This window comes from Paralichthys olivaceus, chromosome 12 (genome assembly GCF_024713975.1).
Source record: "Paralichthys olivaceus isolate ysfri-2021 chromosome 12, ASM2471397v2, whole genome shotgun sequence".
NCBI classification, from domain to species: domain Eukaryota; kingdom Metazoa; phylum Chordata; class Actinopteri; order Pleuronectiformes; family Paralichthyidae; genus Paralichthys; species Paralichthys olivaceus.
Window position 1 is genome coordinate 23538649 of NC_091104.1, and position 13277 is coordinate 23551925.

At 38.4% G+C, this 13277-nt stretch overlaps 1 protein-coding gene across 1 annotated transcript; it reads right to left on the reverse strand.

The window, feature by feature from the left end:
- Positions 1 to 3379: 3379 nt before the first annotated feature.
- LOC109627858 (calpain-2 catalytic subunit-like) lies at positions 3380 to 12604 on the reverse strand. Its single transcript, XM_069536235.1, has 22 exons — positions 12445 to 12604; positions 11696 to 11950; positions 11550 to 11619; positions 11351 to 11469; positions 10566 to 10699; positions 10314 to 10488; positions 9385 to 9459; positions 9123 to 9208; positions 8721 to 8795; positions 7920 to 8080; positions 7531 to 7691; positions 7030 to 7041; positions 6716 to 6927; positions 5965 to 6004; positions 5752 to 5820; positions 5455 to 5512; positions 5128 to 5189; positions 4868 to 4936; positions 4362 to 4440; positions 3940 to 4056; positions 3756 to 3808; positions 3380 to 3646 (listed from the first exon to the last, which is right to left on the reverse strand). Exons 2-22 carry the CDS (start codon positions 11930 to 11932, stop codon positions 3620 to 3622), a joined length of 2091 nt encoding a protein of 696 aa, XP_069392336.1. The 5' UTR covers positions 11933 to 11950; positions 12445 to 12604; the 3' UTR covers positions 3380 to 3619.
- Between the last annotated feature and the right edge of the window lie 673 nt (positions 12605 to 13277).

A 13277-nucleotide genomic window follows, 5' to 3' on the forward strand; every position in this document is an offset into this window, starting at 1 on the left:
CCCATCCATATTGTTTATTGCTTTAAAATATCTAAAATCTACCCAGACTCTTGCTTTCACTGAGATGAAAACAAGAGGTGCTTCCTGCCCTGTCCTGTCCTAAACGTTGTTCTTGCTGCTGCTGTAGATGGACAGATTGGCCTCTCCTATTATTCAATTTAATAGTTGCCACTTACAGGAGTCGGATTTATTATATCCAACTCCTAGGATGAAGACGCTCTTTGACCACTGTTCATCAAACATTCTAAAAACATTTTCTAATGTGTTAAAAAGGTTATCGAGTCTTTTACAATCATAAAAACAGTGAAAAATCGTTTCTCCCTCTCCATAAAACAGACATTTGGAGGTCGCTTGTCCTTTTCTTTAAAGGAGGTTTATATAAAACCCTCCATACTGGTTTCACATTGCAGTCTATTTCTAATGTTTTCCTCCACACAGTGCCAGTCCTCCCATCCAGTTTGCTTGTTTAAGGCTAAACACAATATTTATACACAGCTCTCCCTTTGGCTATGTACAAGTCCACGAGTTTAGAGTCTGTTTTATTTAAAAAGGGTCCTGTGAGCCCATCCAAATCCTAGCTTTGGAAACGGATCACTGTCATCAGGAAACTCTGTTCCAGTGCTGTATTCCTGCAGCATCTCCAGCTCCTCCTATGCAGCTCTAGTCTCTTCCATTTAAAAAAACTCCAAAGTGACTGATAAAAAGGAGATAATCCACACAGGTTTAAAAACAGTGTCCTGTCTAACCCCAGACCAGCTGTCAACCTCAGTATGCTGTTTGCCACTTGTCTCCAAACAACCTTCTGTGGACCTAAGAGGTATTTTTGTACAAATTGTATTCTGAATGTTGAAAATCTGCTTTGAATCTGTACCAGACCTTGCCCCCCCCTCCTCCTTAGGCAAAAACAATATACTCTGGAGCACCCAGTGCAACCTGTCCCAAAAAAAATCTGTTAAAATAGCTTGTAGCTTTTGTGTCAATCCTTTTGGTGGTTCCATGCATGCGAGCCGATGCCACAGAGCAGAAGCTACCAGGTTATTAATTATTAATTTTCTGCCTCTGAAGGATAACTGTGGCTTCAGCCATTTCCATTTGTTGGGTCTTCCTTGTATCTTTTCTAAAACCCCCTCCCAGTTCTTCTGAACTATGGCCTCATTGACAATATATACCCCAAGATATTTAAAACCGTCTCTTTTCCACATCAACCCCCCGGTAGACTGGGTAGCCCCCCTTCCCAATTGCCAACTGCCAGCGTTTCGCTTTTCTCCCAGTTCACTCTGGAAGCTGACATGGTTCTGAAATTCATAACAATTTTCTCCAGTTCTTTAATTTCTTTCCAAGTTTTGACCAGGACAATAATGTCATCTGCATATACTGATAAAATGTGACTTTTGTTAAATTCATTTCAAATCCCCACCCCTTCAATGTTTGCTCATATCTGGTTTAGCATGGGCTCAATCGACAATGCATACAGCATCCCTGAGAGAGAGAGCAGCCCTGTGCACTTTAAAAGGTGCACTCAGACCTCCATTAATCTTTAGCACACTCTCAATGTCCTGATACAAAACTTTGATTATAGCTATGAGACCTGGGTTGAGGCCGAAACTCTCCAGAGTCGTCCAGAGGTAAAGGTGCTCAACCCGGTCAAAAGCTTTTTCCTGGTCTAGAGAAATTAGACCAGTTTTTATGGCCAATAAACTAGAGATGTCCAAAATATCTTGAATTAAGGACACATTGTCCAGGATAGACCTACAAGGCACACAGTAGGTCTGGTCTTGGTGGATCACTTGATCTATCACCTCTCTCAGGCAGTTTGTCAGTGCTTTAGACAGGATCTTGTAGTCTGTGCAGAGGACACAGGACGCCAGTTCTCAATCTCTTGTAGGTCTCATTATTTGGGCAGGAGAGTTATCAATGCCCTCCTGCAGCTTATCGGCAGCAACATGTCTTAAAAACTCTTGTTAAACAGTTAAAATATCTTTGCCAATCTCACTCCAGAACTCTTTGTAAAACTCAACTGGAATCCCGTCGATACCACGGGCATTCCCCCCCTCCATGCTCTGCAGGAGACATATAGAGTTCCTGTATTACCAGCGGGCCATCCCAGTGCCCCAGATTTCACTGTGAAGGATGTATTGATGATTATGAAGTGTTGGTTATGTCTGCTTTAGGAAGCCAAGCTCCTGAGGCTATTCACACTGCAAAGGGACCAGGGGAGCAGACAGGTCAGAAATTCATCTCTTTTCCCCCGGTTTTGTGGGATCCTGGATGGGACCGAGCTCCTGGGACAGACTGACCTGGATGAGGGTCTTGTGGATGCAGCAAATGTGAAGAAACTGGCAGTTGGTATATAAACGCTTTCAGATTCAAATGATTTCAAATTGAAAAGATGTTGAATTGATGCACCTGGCGGCCTGTCGGTGTGCTGAGGACACAGATAGGGGATCTGGTTTGAGAATTTAAATGCAATTCGGACCTGCCGCAGGAATTACAGGAGATGTTTTGAGAGCCTCATCGCAAGTAATTCGTACCAATTCAGGTGTGTATTGAATTACACTATATGCAGCGTGGCTTTGTTGGAAAAGGCTTTGTGATACTGATGAAATATGTATCTTTCATATCTCAGATTTAGATCGCCGATTAACACAAGACAGCGTTGAGTTCTTGTTTTCTTTCGAGGTAGACGGAGAAAATCGTTTTGAGGCACGAGGAACTGCCGATTTACAGTCTCTGTTTGGATGCGGATCCACGAATTTGTACATGGCAGCGATGATTACCCCATGGTGAACTTTATCACACTTGGGGAATGGCAGGATGACTGCGGAAGAGAGGAGAGGGGATTTCAAGTCTGACAGCAGCCACGTGATTGGTGGGAAGAGACTGTGGCAGAATCTGATTATTTAGAAGTGCCCACAATCAGCTGATCAATAAGCATTGAATGAGTGAGAGATTTGAGATTGATTGAATGGGGGTTAAGTCTTCTGACTAAACTCACGCTGAGCTTCATTTTTATATTGTAAAAACGTCCCGCCATGAACAATCTCATGAAGTGAGACATTTCTTCTTCATCTTGACTTTGTGGTGCACTTCCACAGAGAAACACAATGTCTTTGTTTTGAGAAATATTTTGTAAGAAATGTGTAATTTCAACAAATAAAAGTAAATCTAAATTTGGGGGGTACATGGTGCCATAGAGGATGACGTACGATACATTTTAACTATTCTCACAGAAATATTTGTTACATTTTAAAAAAAAATGGGTTTGTATGTTTTTATTGTGTAAAGCTCAATGTATTAACATCAGAATTGAACACAAGAGATGCAGTGATTCAGTCTTTTATCTTAACATGTAGACAAGATCATAAGATTCAACCCCCAGTCTCATGAACCCTACAAAGTTTATTAGTTTTATGTTAAAACATTAATTACACGTATTATTTTTTCATGGTAGCAATAAACAGAAAATGCCCTTAACTTACAGCTCTTACTCTGTAATGTCTCATTCACAGAGGAATACATGTTTTATTCAATTTAACAGTTCGGCAAAAGAAAATAAGTTTTTGAAAATATCCTCTTCTGTTATCCCAGTTGAATTTAACAGGCCATCTCCTTTGTAGGATTAAGTGTACATGGAAACATTCATCCACTGGAGAAAAGGAGAGAGAAGCAGGTTATCAGTGCTGTGATAGACATTATTTTGGTCGTTTTTAAAGTTATAACCATGAAATCGTGACAAGAAGAACGTGTTATAATACCTCTGACTCTTTGAGAGTCATGGCTTTTCCATCAGACAGCTGTTTGAAGATTTCTGTTGAGCAACACACAAATCGTAAAACAATCCCAAGATATATATTTGTACGTATTTAGAAGCCAAAAAAGTACAGTTACTCCGTATATAGTGTTATCTATTGTAGAAATATCCAACATGAATATACTTACTGTGCATGCAGTCCAAACGAATGATGAGACTGATGAAGCTCTCCAGTGTGATGTTTCCAGAGGAGGCACCATAGCGCAGAGTCATTAAATTCAGCATGTCATCACTCATGTTCATCCCTGACAAACAAACGCAGGATTAAAGGAGAAGTCCCAGATTTTACTTTATTTCTGTAGTAACTTATAATCACATATATTTCACAACATAATTTGCTTGTAAATGGTAAATAGTATGTTTTTTTTACTATGAGTGCAGAGACAATTATTGATACAATGTAATTAGCTATGATCTGAGACCCTGATCCAAACCCTGCCCCCCTTGTTCTTTTATGAACTCTTATTTTAAAGCTTAATATGAAATAAAATGCTAATCCAACTTTTTCTGTTGTTTTGGAATGTAGTTATCGCAAGAAGAATAAATCTACCTGAAGTTAGAAATGCATTCCTCAGCTCACTCAGTGACAGAGTTCCTGTTCGAGAAACATCAGTGCGGAAAAAAATGTCCTGATAAAAGAAGGAAACACCAGTCAGACAAATCTTCATTATCAACTCTAAATCTAGATACATCTTAGAGGTAGAATGAACAACCTGATATAAATCGTCTTTTGTAGAAAATCATGATCTCTATAAAGTGGTTTTCAGGGGTAAACAGCTTTGCAGCCCATTGAAGTAACAGTAAAAACATGATGTAAATTAATTTGAATGTCGGGGCATATGGACACTTGGAAGACACATGGAGGAGCAGCATGGAGGCATTTTATGTCTTTTTTCTGTTGTTTTTTTTGGTCGCTATTTACTTCAATTGTATTGGATTTGGCTTCAATGCTGTTTACCTGAAATCCCCCTCCATCGGCATAGTGGTGAGTAGATAATGAGAGAATTTTCATATTTTTGTGAACTATCACTTCAACCTGGACTTGGATCCATTTACCTTGTACGTGATGACCTTCTTCCACAAGCGGACAAATTCCTGACTGTTGAGCTTCCCAGTGATTGATGTCTTTTTAACTCTCTGTCAAGGTGACAAAGCTAATGTGATTTCTATCAACAAAAGGGAAATGGTTTAATATAAATATATACACTACTTATAAGTGTTATGTAAATACAACAACGGTGTAAGGTTAATGAAAATAAAAATAAATACTTAAATAAAAATAAATAAAAAATGTTACAGGCATCACAAGAGGATACATCCATCAGAGCAACCATGCTGCGACAGGCATCAATGGTGAAGCCTCCAGATTTCAAATCTCCTAAATCAAACAGGAAAAATGTGTCAGCAACAAATAAATAAATAATCAATAATCTTTTTTTTTATTTCACTGTGACTTTCGAGACACCCAAGGACACAAAATATCATAAAAAGTAAAAGTAAGGTTAAAATCAGGTTAAGAGGCAAAGACACCTAACAGTACATGTGAAATCTCAAAAAACATTTTTTTAATTTATTCCAACATATTTTAATATCGATTGAGCTCTTGTGCTGCAGCTTGTTAGATTTTCTTTTTCAATCCAAACCTTTCAGGATGTTTCCATTTAGAAGCCTCTGGAGCTGCTCAGCATCCACTTCATTATACTAGAAAGAAACACCACAATGAGCAGAGCATCACACGTTTGACATAATAAGGCCTTATGAACTTCACATAGTTAACATGTTAGCAAACAGCTGCCTGTGAAAGCAACATCAGCATCCATGTGTGCTGCAGCTTTAATCTGTGGGTTAAACTGGTAGATGGAAATATTTAGATAAAAGGCTGCTAATCATAATTACACTTCGGAGCTAAAATTATACATTTAAGACATATGAGATCTTACCTTGTCTGAGTGCTGATTGAAAAACTTTCTCTCATTTTCATCATCCTGCACGTTCTTGTCCTGGTTGAGCTGAGATAACCAGTGAAAATGAGAGTAAGAAAGAATAAAATGTAACTGCTAAAACATATCTCACATAATCCTAGGTGTTTCAATAAGAACATGTACCACAACATCAAAAAATACAATACTGTGATACTGTTTAATCTTGCTCACCTTTTGAAGTGGCTCATGGCTTTGGTAACCAGTCTTGTCGCTGTGGGGAAAGACAAGAAAAATCCCACATGCTCAGAAAATGTTTTATGACTTTAATGTTATGGGTCACATTTCATTTAAATGTTTCTATCATGGTGATTTAGGGTGAATACATTATAAATTAGTGTGGTTAATGTATGTATGATTACTTTATTCGATTAACCTCAACTCAACTTAAAGGTACAGTGTGTAGAATTTAGTGATATCTAGTGTTGAAGTTGCATGTTGCAGCTGAACACCCCTCACTTCACCCTCTCCTTCCAAACATGAAAAAGAACCTGTGGTAGCTTCAGTTGCCATAAAAACTCAAAAGGTGTTTAGTTTGTCCAGTCTGGACTAATGTAAAAAACATGGCGGCCTCCATAGAGAGGGTCCCCTCCATGTAAATATAAACTATTTAAATACAAAGGGCCTTTTCTGAGGTAAAGAAAACTACAATTCATACAATTTAGATGAAACGAACTAGTGAAAACATCATGAGGATTATTCTACATTAAATTTCTGCCAGTAGATCTCTTTCAATTACATCCTACACACTGGACCTTTAATGTGACCCTTTACATTGAGGGTAAAGTGCTTTTCGTTTTTTCTCAATCATTGATTTCTATCAACACAACATAAACACCAACAACTTGTGTCATGTGCCAAACAGACTATTTAGCACCATTGTGTCAGTGTTTGACTGAGACATGAGGTCAGAATGTGCTCATACTAGACATGGGTCTCTTCCGCCTTGGAGTGGATGGTCAGGATGAAGGAGGCTGTCTCATTGGGACTGAAGGTGGATGGCACGATCAGGTATTCACCAGCCTTCAGCGTGAGGAACTCCATCACCTCACGTGCGTTCATGTAGGTTTTGGTTTGGGCCACAGGTGTGCAAGAGCTGAAGAAAGAGGCTGGGAACTTGCCCTTCTGTGCCTTGTACTGTAAAAATACATGGACAGTTCAATTCTCTTCAGGTCATGTAAGAGCTGCACAATATGGATGGAGACCGTGAACAATGACTGACATGAAATGATTTCTTACTTGTTCAGACACCTTGAGTAGAATCAGCATATGGTGAGGCCATGTTAGAGAAATAAGGAAATTAATCTGTTATTTGTTCACGTTAGGATAGTGATATCATTAATAAATGTATATACAGTTACACAGCAGATTGAGAAAGACTCAAATCTGCCCTTTGAAAACTTTTAAACTGTTTGGGCGGTTTCTAATGTTTGTAATCTTCTATAAGGCTTGTGTTGATATTATATTATAAGTTATACATGTAAAATCATAAGTGGAACCTTTTGTCCAGTATCCCAGGCTTGTCATTTGCGAGATGATAAATTAATAATTGTTTTTGTGCAGCTAGTTTCTTTTGATAGAAGTGACCTTCCAGTACTTTTAAAGTAAGGGCAAACCATGGTCAACATGTTTGTTTTCACTTAATCTGACAACTGCAGCATCTTTCCATATCTCCTGTAATCATGTAATGTACCTATTGGGTCATACACTGTGACAGAAAGAAGACAGAGCAATATTTACTTCAAAGATAGAGAATCCAATGTGGAGATTCTGGATCATGTGTCGATTCCACTTGTCAGGCTTTTGAATGAGAGACATCACTATGTTTTTCTCTCTCTCATCTTTCTCTGAATATTGACCTTTAATCTTAATCAAATACTGCGGATTAGTCCAGAAACTGTCTGGGGGACAAAGAGAAGAACAAAGTTTATTTCTCAATTGAGATAAATCAAATGATTGGGTACTGATGTGAAGTCAGAAGTCAGACCAGATGAACAGATATCATGGCAAGGTCAATGATAGTTCATGAGGATGAATGATGCCTATACGATGGCGTGCTCGGGATAATAATAACATAAGAACATTCTTTTTCAAGGGAAAACATTTCTGTAGTGCAGATATATCAGTACCGCTGTTATTCTTGCATCCTCCAGCAGTTGCTCCGGAAACCCATCTGCCTGCAAACATGAAGGACTTCCAGTGACAAGAGGGGTTTCCATCGAGGAAGTTTGGAGTCATGCTGCAAATGCTCAGCTCATCGAAGAACTTACAGAAGTCTTCCAAGGTAACCCTGTCAAAGCAAGATTCAATTAGATAACGTGCACATTTTTAAATTTCTTTAGAATGTGATGCTTATCCTCAGAGTTTGATGTGATAGAAGTAGATGAAATTTATATGAAACGCATATCTTGTGAACCAGTCATTCAGTGATACAGGTAGGATGAACACACAGTTCAATCTGCACCATTAACTGTATATGAAAAGCTGTGAACACAATGCCCAGCACACAAACAATAAAAATTGACAGAATATTGTACATTAATTGTGGAATAATTCTGAAGAAGTTCTGGAGTATTAACACCAGCCAAACCAACAACACATTCCAAACAGCTATGTTTATGATGGGATCTACACTTGTGCTTACAATAGCAGCAAATAAACTACATAACTAACTTCTGTTAGAGGTGGATTTTATGTGTTATGAATTAGTGAGTTTCCTTTGGGATATTCTCGCATGGAATTTTTTGAAGGCTTGAATATAGAAATACAGGATGTTTATTTTTGATACCTGTATTTTTCTATTCACAGCACTTGTCAAGCATTTGTTTGAGTGTCTTGCATTTACAACACTTCACACTGATCTGGTCTAGTCGCTGCTCTGTGAGTGTGACTTAAATAAGTTTCCCACATTCTGACAACATTTTGCTTACCAAAACTCGCCATCGTCACCCACTGTAAGACACATCTCACGATCCTGAACACTCACGGTTTGCCAGAGTGAAGACCTTTAAGAAAATTGATCATTTCAGTACGATTTTTCAAGTGTTTTCAACCTTAAAGCCCCTGATGTTCAGAAAAAGCTGCCTCGAAACTTTTTTCTCAGCAAAGAGGTGCAATTTTGTAAATGAATGCCTTCAAAAGAAGACGGATACAGCGGATAATATATCACAGTAAGTAGCAAAACCAGTTTATAATAACTGGGTACTTAAGAGTTTAACAGGCCTCTCTGTATACATGCAATCTTTGTCCTATGGAAGTTTACTAAAAAGGAATGTGTAGTTTGTGTCTCACCTATTTTGTCGTCGCAAAAATGATCTAAATCTTGTTCTTACCGATCGCTCCAGTCTCCGTTCCACTCTCCTTTGCCCCAGGGGTTCCACAAACGCACGAGGTTTACAAGTTTACCTCGACTTGTTGTCTGGACATCAGTCATCACAGATGAAGGCCCCATGATTATATATATCATGAATGTAAAAGTGCGAGAAATGATTTCATTAATGATCATGTAGCATGACAACATAAGTTTTAACTTGGCATTAAGGGATGGATTCACTTCCAGTCCTAAGTGCAATGTTTCCATGAGTAATTCTCTACCTGTTTGACACCTGTGACAGTGTAAGCATGGCCTTGGACCAATCCATTTGATGACACAGTGTTGGCAGAGGTCTCCTATAAGCAAAAGACATTTGTCAGTGAAAGTTGATTGAGCTACAGTTTCAGCAAATATAAGTCTCTAAACATATGTCCTTGACAGACAGCCACAACCTGCAAGGTAGGATAGGGGTAGGATCAAACGGGAGAGGAATGTAGCTGAGGTAGCAGCAACATTAGCAAGCTAATATGCCATCATGTTTAGGCTGATAAATGACGGCTATTAGATGTGCACATCAATATCATGCATTCATCCATCTCCATTTGTTACAGGTTAATGGTTTTGCACGTCACAGTGCTCCAGTTAATCCAGTTAACCCTGTTAATCTGTTAATGTATATATGTATATTCTTTATTTTATTTTATTTTATTTTATTCTATTTTATTTTATTCAATTTCTTACATATTGTTGTTTTTTTATATTGTTGTTTTATGTACATAAGTAGTGCACCAATGACACCAAGGCAATTTCCTGTATGTGCAAACATACTTGGCAAATAAAAGAATTCTGATTCTGATTCTGATTCTGATTCCAGTGAGTGTCCCAAATCAGGGGAAATATCTTGCCAAGCTATGTTTGCAGAGAACATGATCCTCAAAAGCTAACTTATTAGCACGTTATAGCTTGTTTGTTCAATGCAAAACCTTTTTATTTTTGCATGAGGTTATTTGCAGGAGGCAGTCAGTTGTTTTGCCATCTCTCCAGAGTGTGTCCTAAGCTAGGCTAAATTGCTTGCACTAAACGGCCTCAAATGAGGTCATGTTTGTCGTGCCCAAGATGATGGATGGATGGATGGTCAGTGCACTTGGCAGAAACGTTGACAGAAAAAGAAACAGGCAGTGTTGGATCTGTTTGCTATATTAGGACTTACCCCCTGATATGTCCCACAACCCATTAGCGTCTTAAATTGTCCAGCTCTGAACATCAGTGCCCACAGGTTTGGAGGGGGATCAGACAGCTCAATGCACATGTGGACACCACCAGTGAAGTCCATCATAGCCTCTGCAGGAGTTCCAGCTCTCATGTCAACGTAGGAACCACAGACTCTGAAAAAAGCAGATGTGATACTAGTATAGAAATAAGGTAAAAGTAATTTCATGGACTGTACTGTTTAGTTTCATACTTGGCATAGGCTTTCTCCAGCAAAGCAGGCCAGAACTCACTTTGGTCTTTGGAGTGGACAAAGATTAGTTTACCATTGATTGTTGGCAGCTTGTCATCAATGACAACATCCACCCAACTTCCAAACCTCCAGAACTGATTTGAAAAATAGGAGAATACGAATATTTAAAAAAAATCATCAATTCATTGGCAAATGACTGGTGAAATGAAAGAACAACATCACACTGCATGTGGAATATATATACTGTCAATATACGTTGTCAGTTCTTTTCTTTTTTTTTTATCATATTCACATTATTTATAAAAGATCACAGAATTATATTCTTCCAAATCTGTAAGGTGCAGTTTACTTGTTTCTATTATGCAGCAAATATTGAACCGTGTTGAATAGCAGCTTTAGATTGAGGCAGTTTATATTCATATCAAAATATTAGTAATGGCTACACATGAAATTAAAGGCACAATCAAACACACTGTAAAAAAGTACAGTGAAATTAAAATTGAATGTTGTACTGCCATGTGTGTCATTGAGACAAAGCCATCAGGATGAACATTTTGAAGCCTTAAACTTTACCTGTGTACTATAGTTCATACTACATGCTAGTAGCTTTAAATACAGATAAACTGTGTGCACCTATCTCATTATGATATTCAAAATGGCCTCAAGTATTATTGGCTTAAAGACTGACTACAACCAGTGGATATTAGCAGACACTTGTAATGTTGCAGATCTCTGAATGTCAATATACCATATTAATAATAAATACACCCAGTGTGTATATTTACCCTGAAGTGAAAGATCCCGCAGTAGTTCTCATGAAATGTTTGCTCAAGAGGGACAACTTGTCTGAGGATATCTTTCTGAAATGTCAAAGCTCCGATTGATGCAAGAAACCAGCAGTTTCCTAAAAAAAACATGTTTATTCAGAGAGGAGAGACATTCAAGCACATCAGTACAACATGAGGAATTAAGAAACTTCCCTACCCAGTAGTCCTTGACCAAAGTCAAACCTGGAGATGCCATCAACTATGAAGAATGGATTAGGAGTGATTTTCTGGAAATGAAAGCACCGAGAGCTGTAATCCGAGTTTTTTGGTTGTTTGCAGTTTACCTTCAGTCAAAACACTCACCGCTGGTCTCTGCCACACCACACGGGCCAGATCAGAGGGGCTCAGCAACCCCTGACCGATGGAGTTACTGTTAGGGGGGAACATCTCATCGATGTACCTCAATCCTCGGCTGAGGCAGTGCTGTTTCAGCTGCTGGTAATTGTGGTTGAAGAAACTCTCAGGGTTGGAAGGGCTGCCATAACCTTCCAGCTTCTGACGAGCCTCAATGATGCTCAGACACACACCGGGAGGAGGCATCGCTGCAGTATTTGAGCTCTGATGAGGAAAATAAGATCCAGAACTATTCTGACATATGCAAGAGGTCTGAGCGACATTTATGAGTGAGAACTTAAAAGAAGATTTAAGGGAACAACTTTTTGACTTACATGTAAAAATACAGAGTTAAGAATAAAAACCCCACATTTGTTTAACATATATTTACCCCTGGTTACTGCTGGTTTAAGAAAATCTGTTGGGTTAACATGGTTAACATATAGGCTTAAAAAAGGCTTAACCAGTAACATTATGTAGACATGTGTAAAGATTATTTTGTTGTGAAATCCTCAACTTCCTATATAGCAATTAATCTATGATTAACATGTAATTTGTGATTAATGATATTAAACTATAACTTGAGGATTTTTTGACATAGTAGAAGTGGAAAGAAATGTAAAACTATACTGACACAAAAAAGAAATTCTGCACCTGGAAGACAAAGTTCCACATCCACACAAACATAAACAGCAACGTGAAGAATTTGAAAATCTTACCTGACTGGCTTGGTGAGCTGATGTGTCACACAGTTAGGACAGGTGGTTCAAGGTGTAACAGAAAAGAGGCTTTCACTCTTATATATCGTCTGCAAATGCCTCCAGCTACCTGGATTTGGTTGGTTGGGGTCCCTGTGCTCCTGACCAATCTCGTACATTCGTTTGCTGCTGTGGGACATTTGCAGACAAAGAGTATCACTGTCAATGAATGAAAAATAAAGGAGATGTAGACCACTGATAATCATGTGTGTGGTCTAAGAACGAGACTGACCTGGTGTGTTCATGTGTTTAGTACATGTACATTTATCTTCACAGCAGCAGAGGGGTTGTCAATGATTAGTCAAGAGACAGCTGCCACATTTAAAGCACCGGCTGCTCATAGTATAAATGCCCTGCACTGTTGTTTGGTTGGACCTCTTTAGTAACCAAGGCCAGTGTTTAAAAAAAGTTTGAGATCCTGATTAGAGTCAGGCTCATACATCTCTACATGTGCCTTTATATACTGTATTAATAAACAAAAAGCATCAGTTTAGGGGAAAACTGATCATAAGAATGATAATTTACAGATGCTACATAATCTATTTCAAAAGGTCCTATGCATGTGTATGTAGAAATAGGTTATTAATGATCTATTATACAGTCTGTGTCGTCTCTTCTGTACCTCTGTGTAAAGAGGTCATTCTGTCCAATGGTTTCGAACATAGTGACAAATATAGCATGTCAATTTGTAAAGGTCAGCAAATAATTCTTTGAGAACTGAACAAGAAAAAACAAAACTCTGCTCCATGTTTTTCAATCCCATCATATTTGCATTCTAAGGTAATTTAAATGAA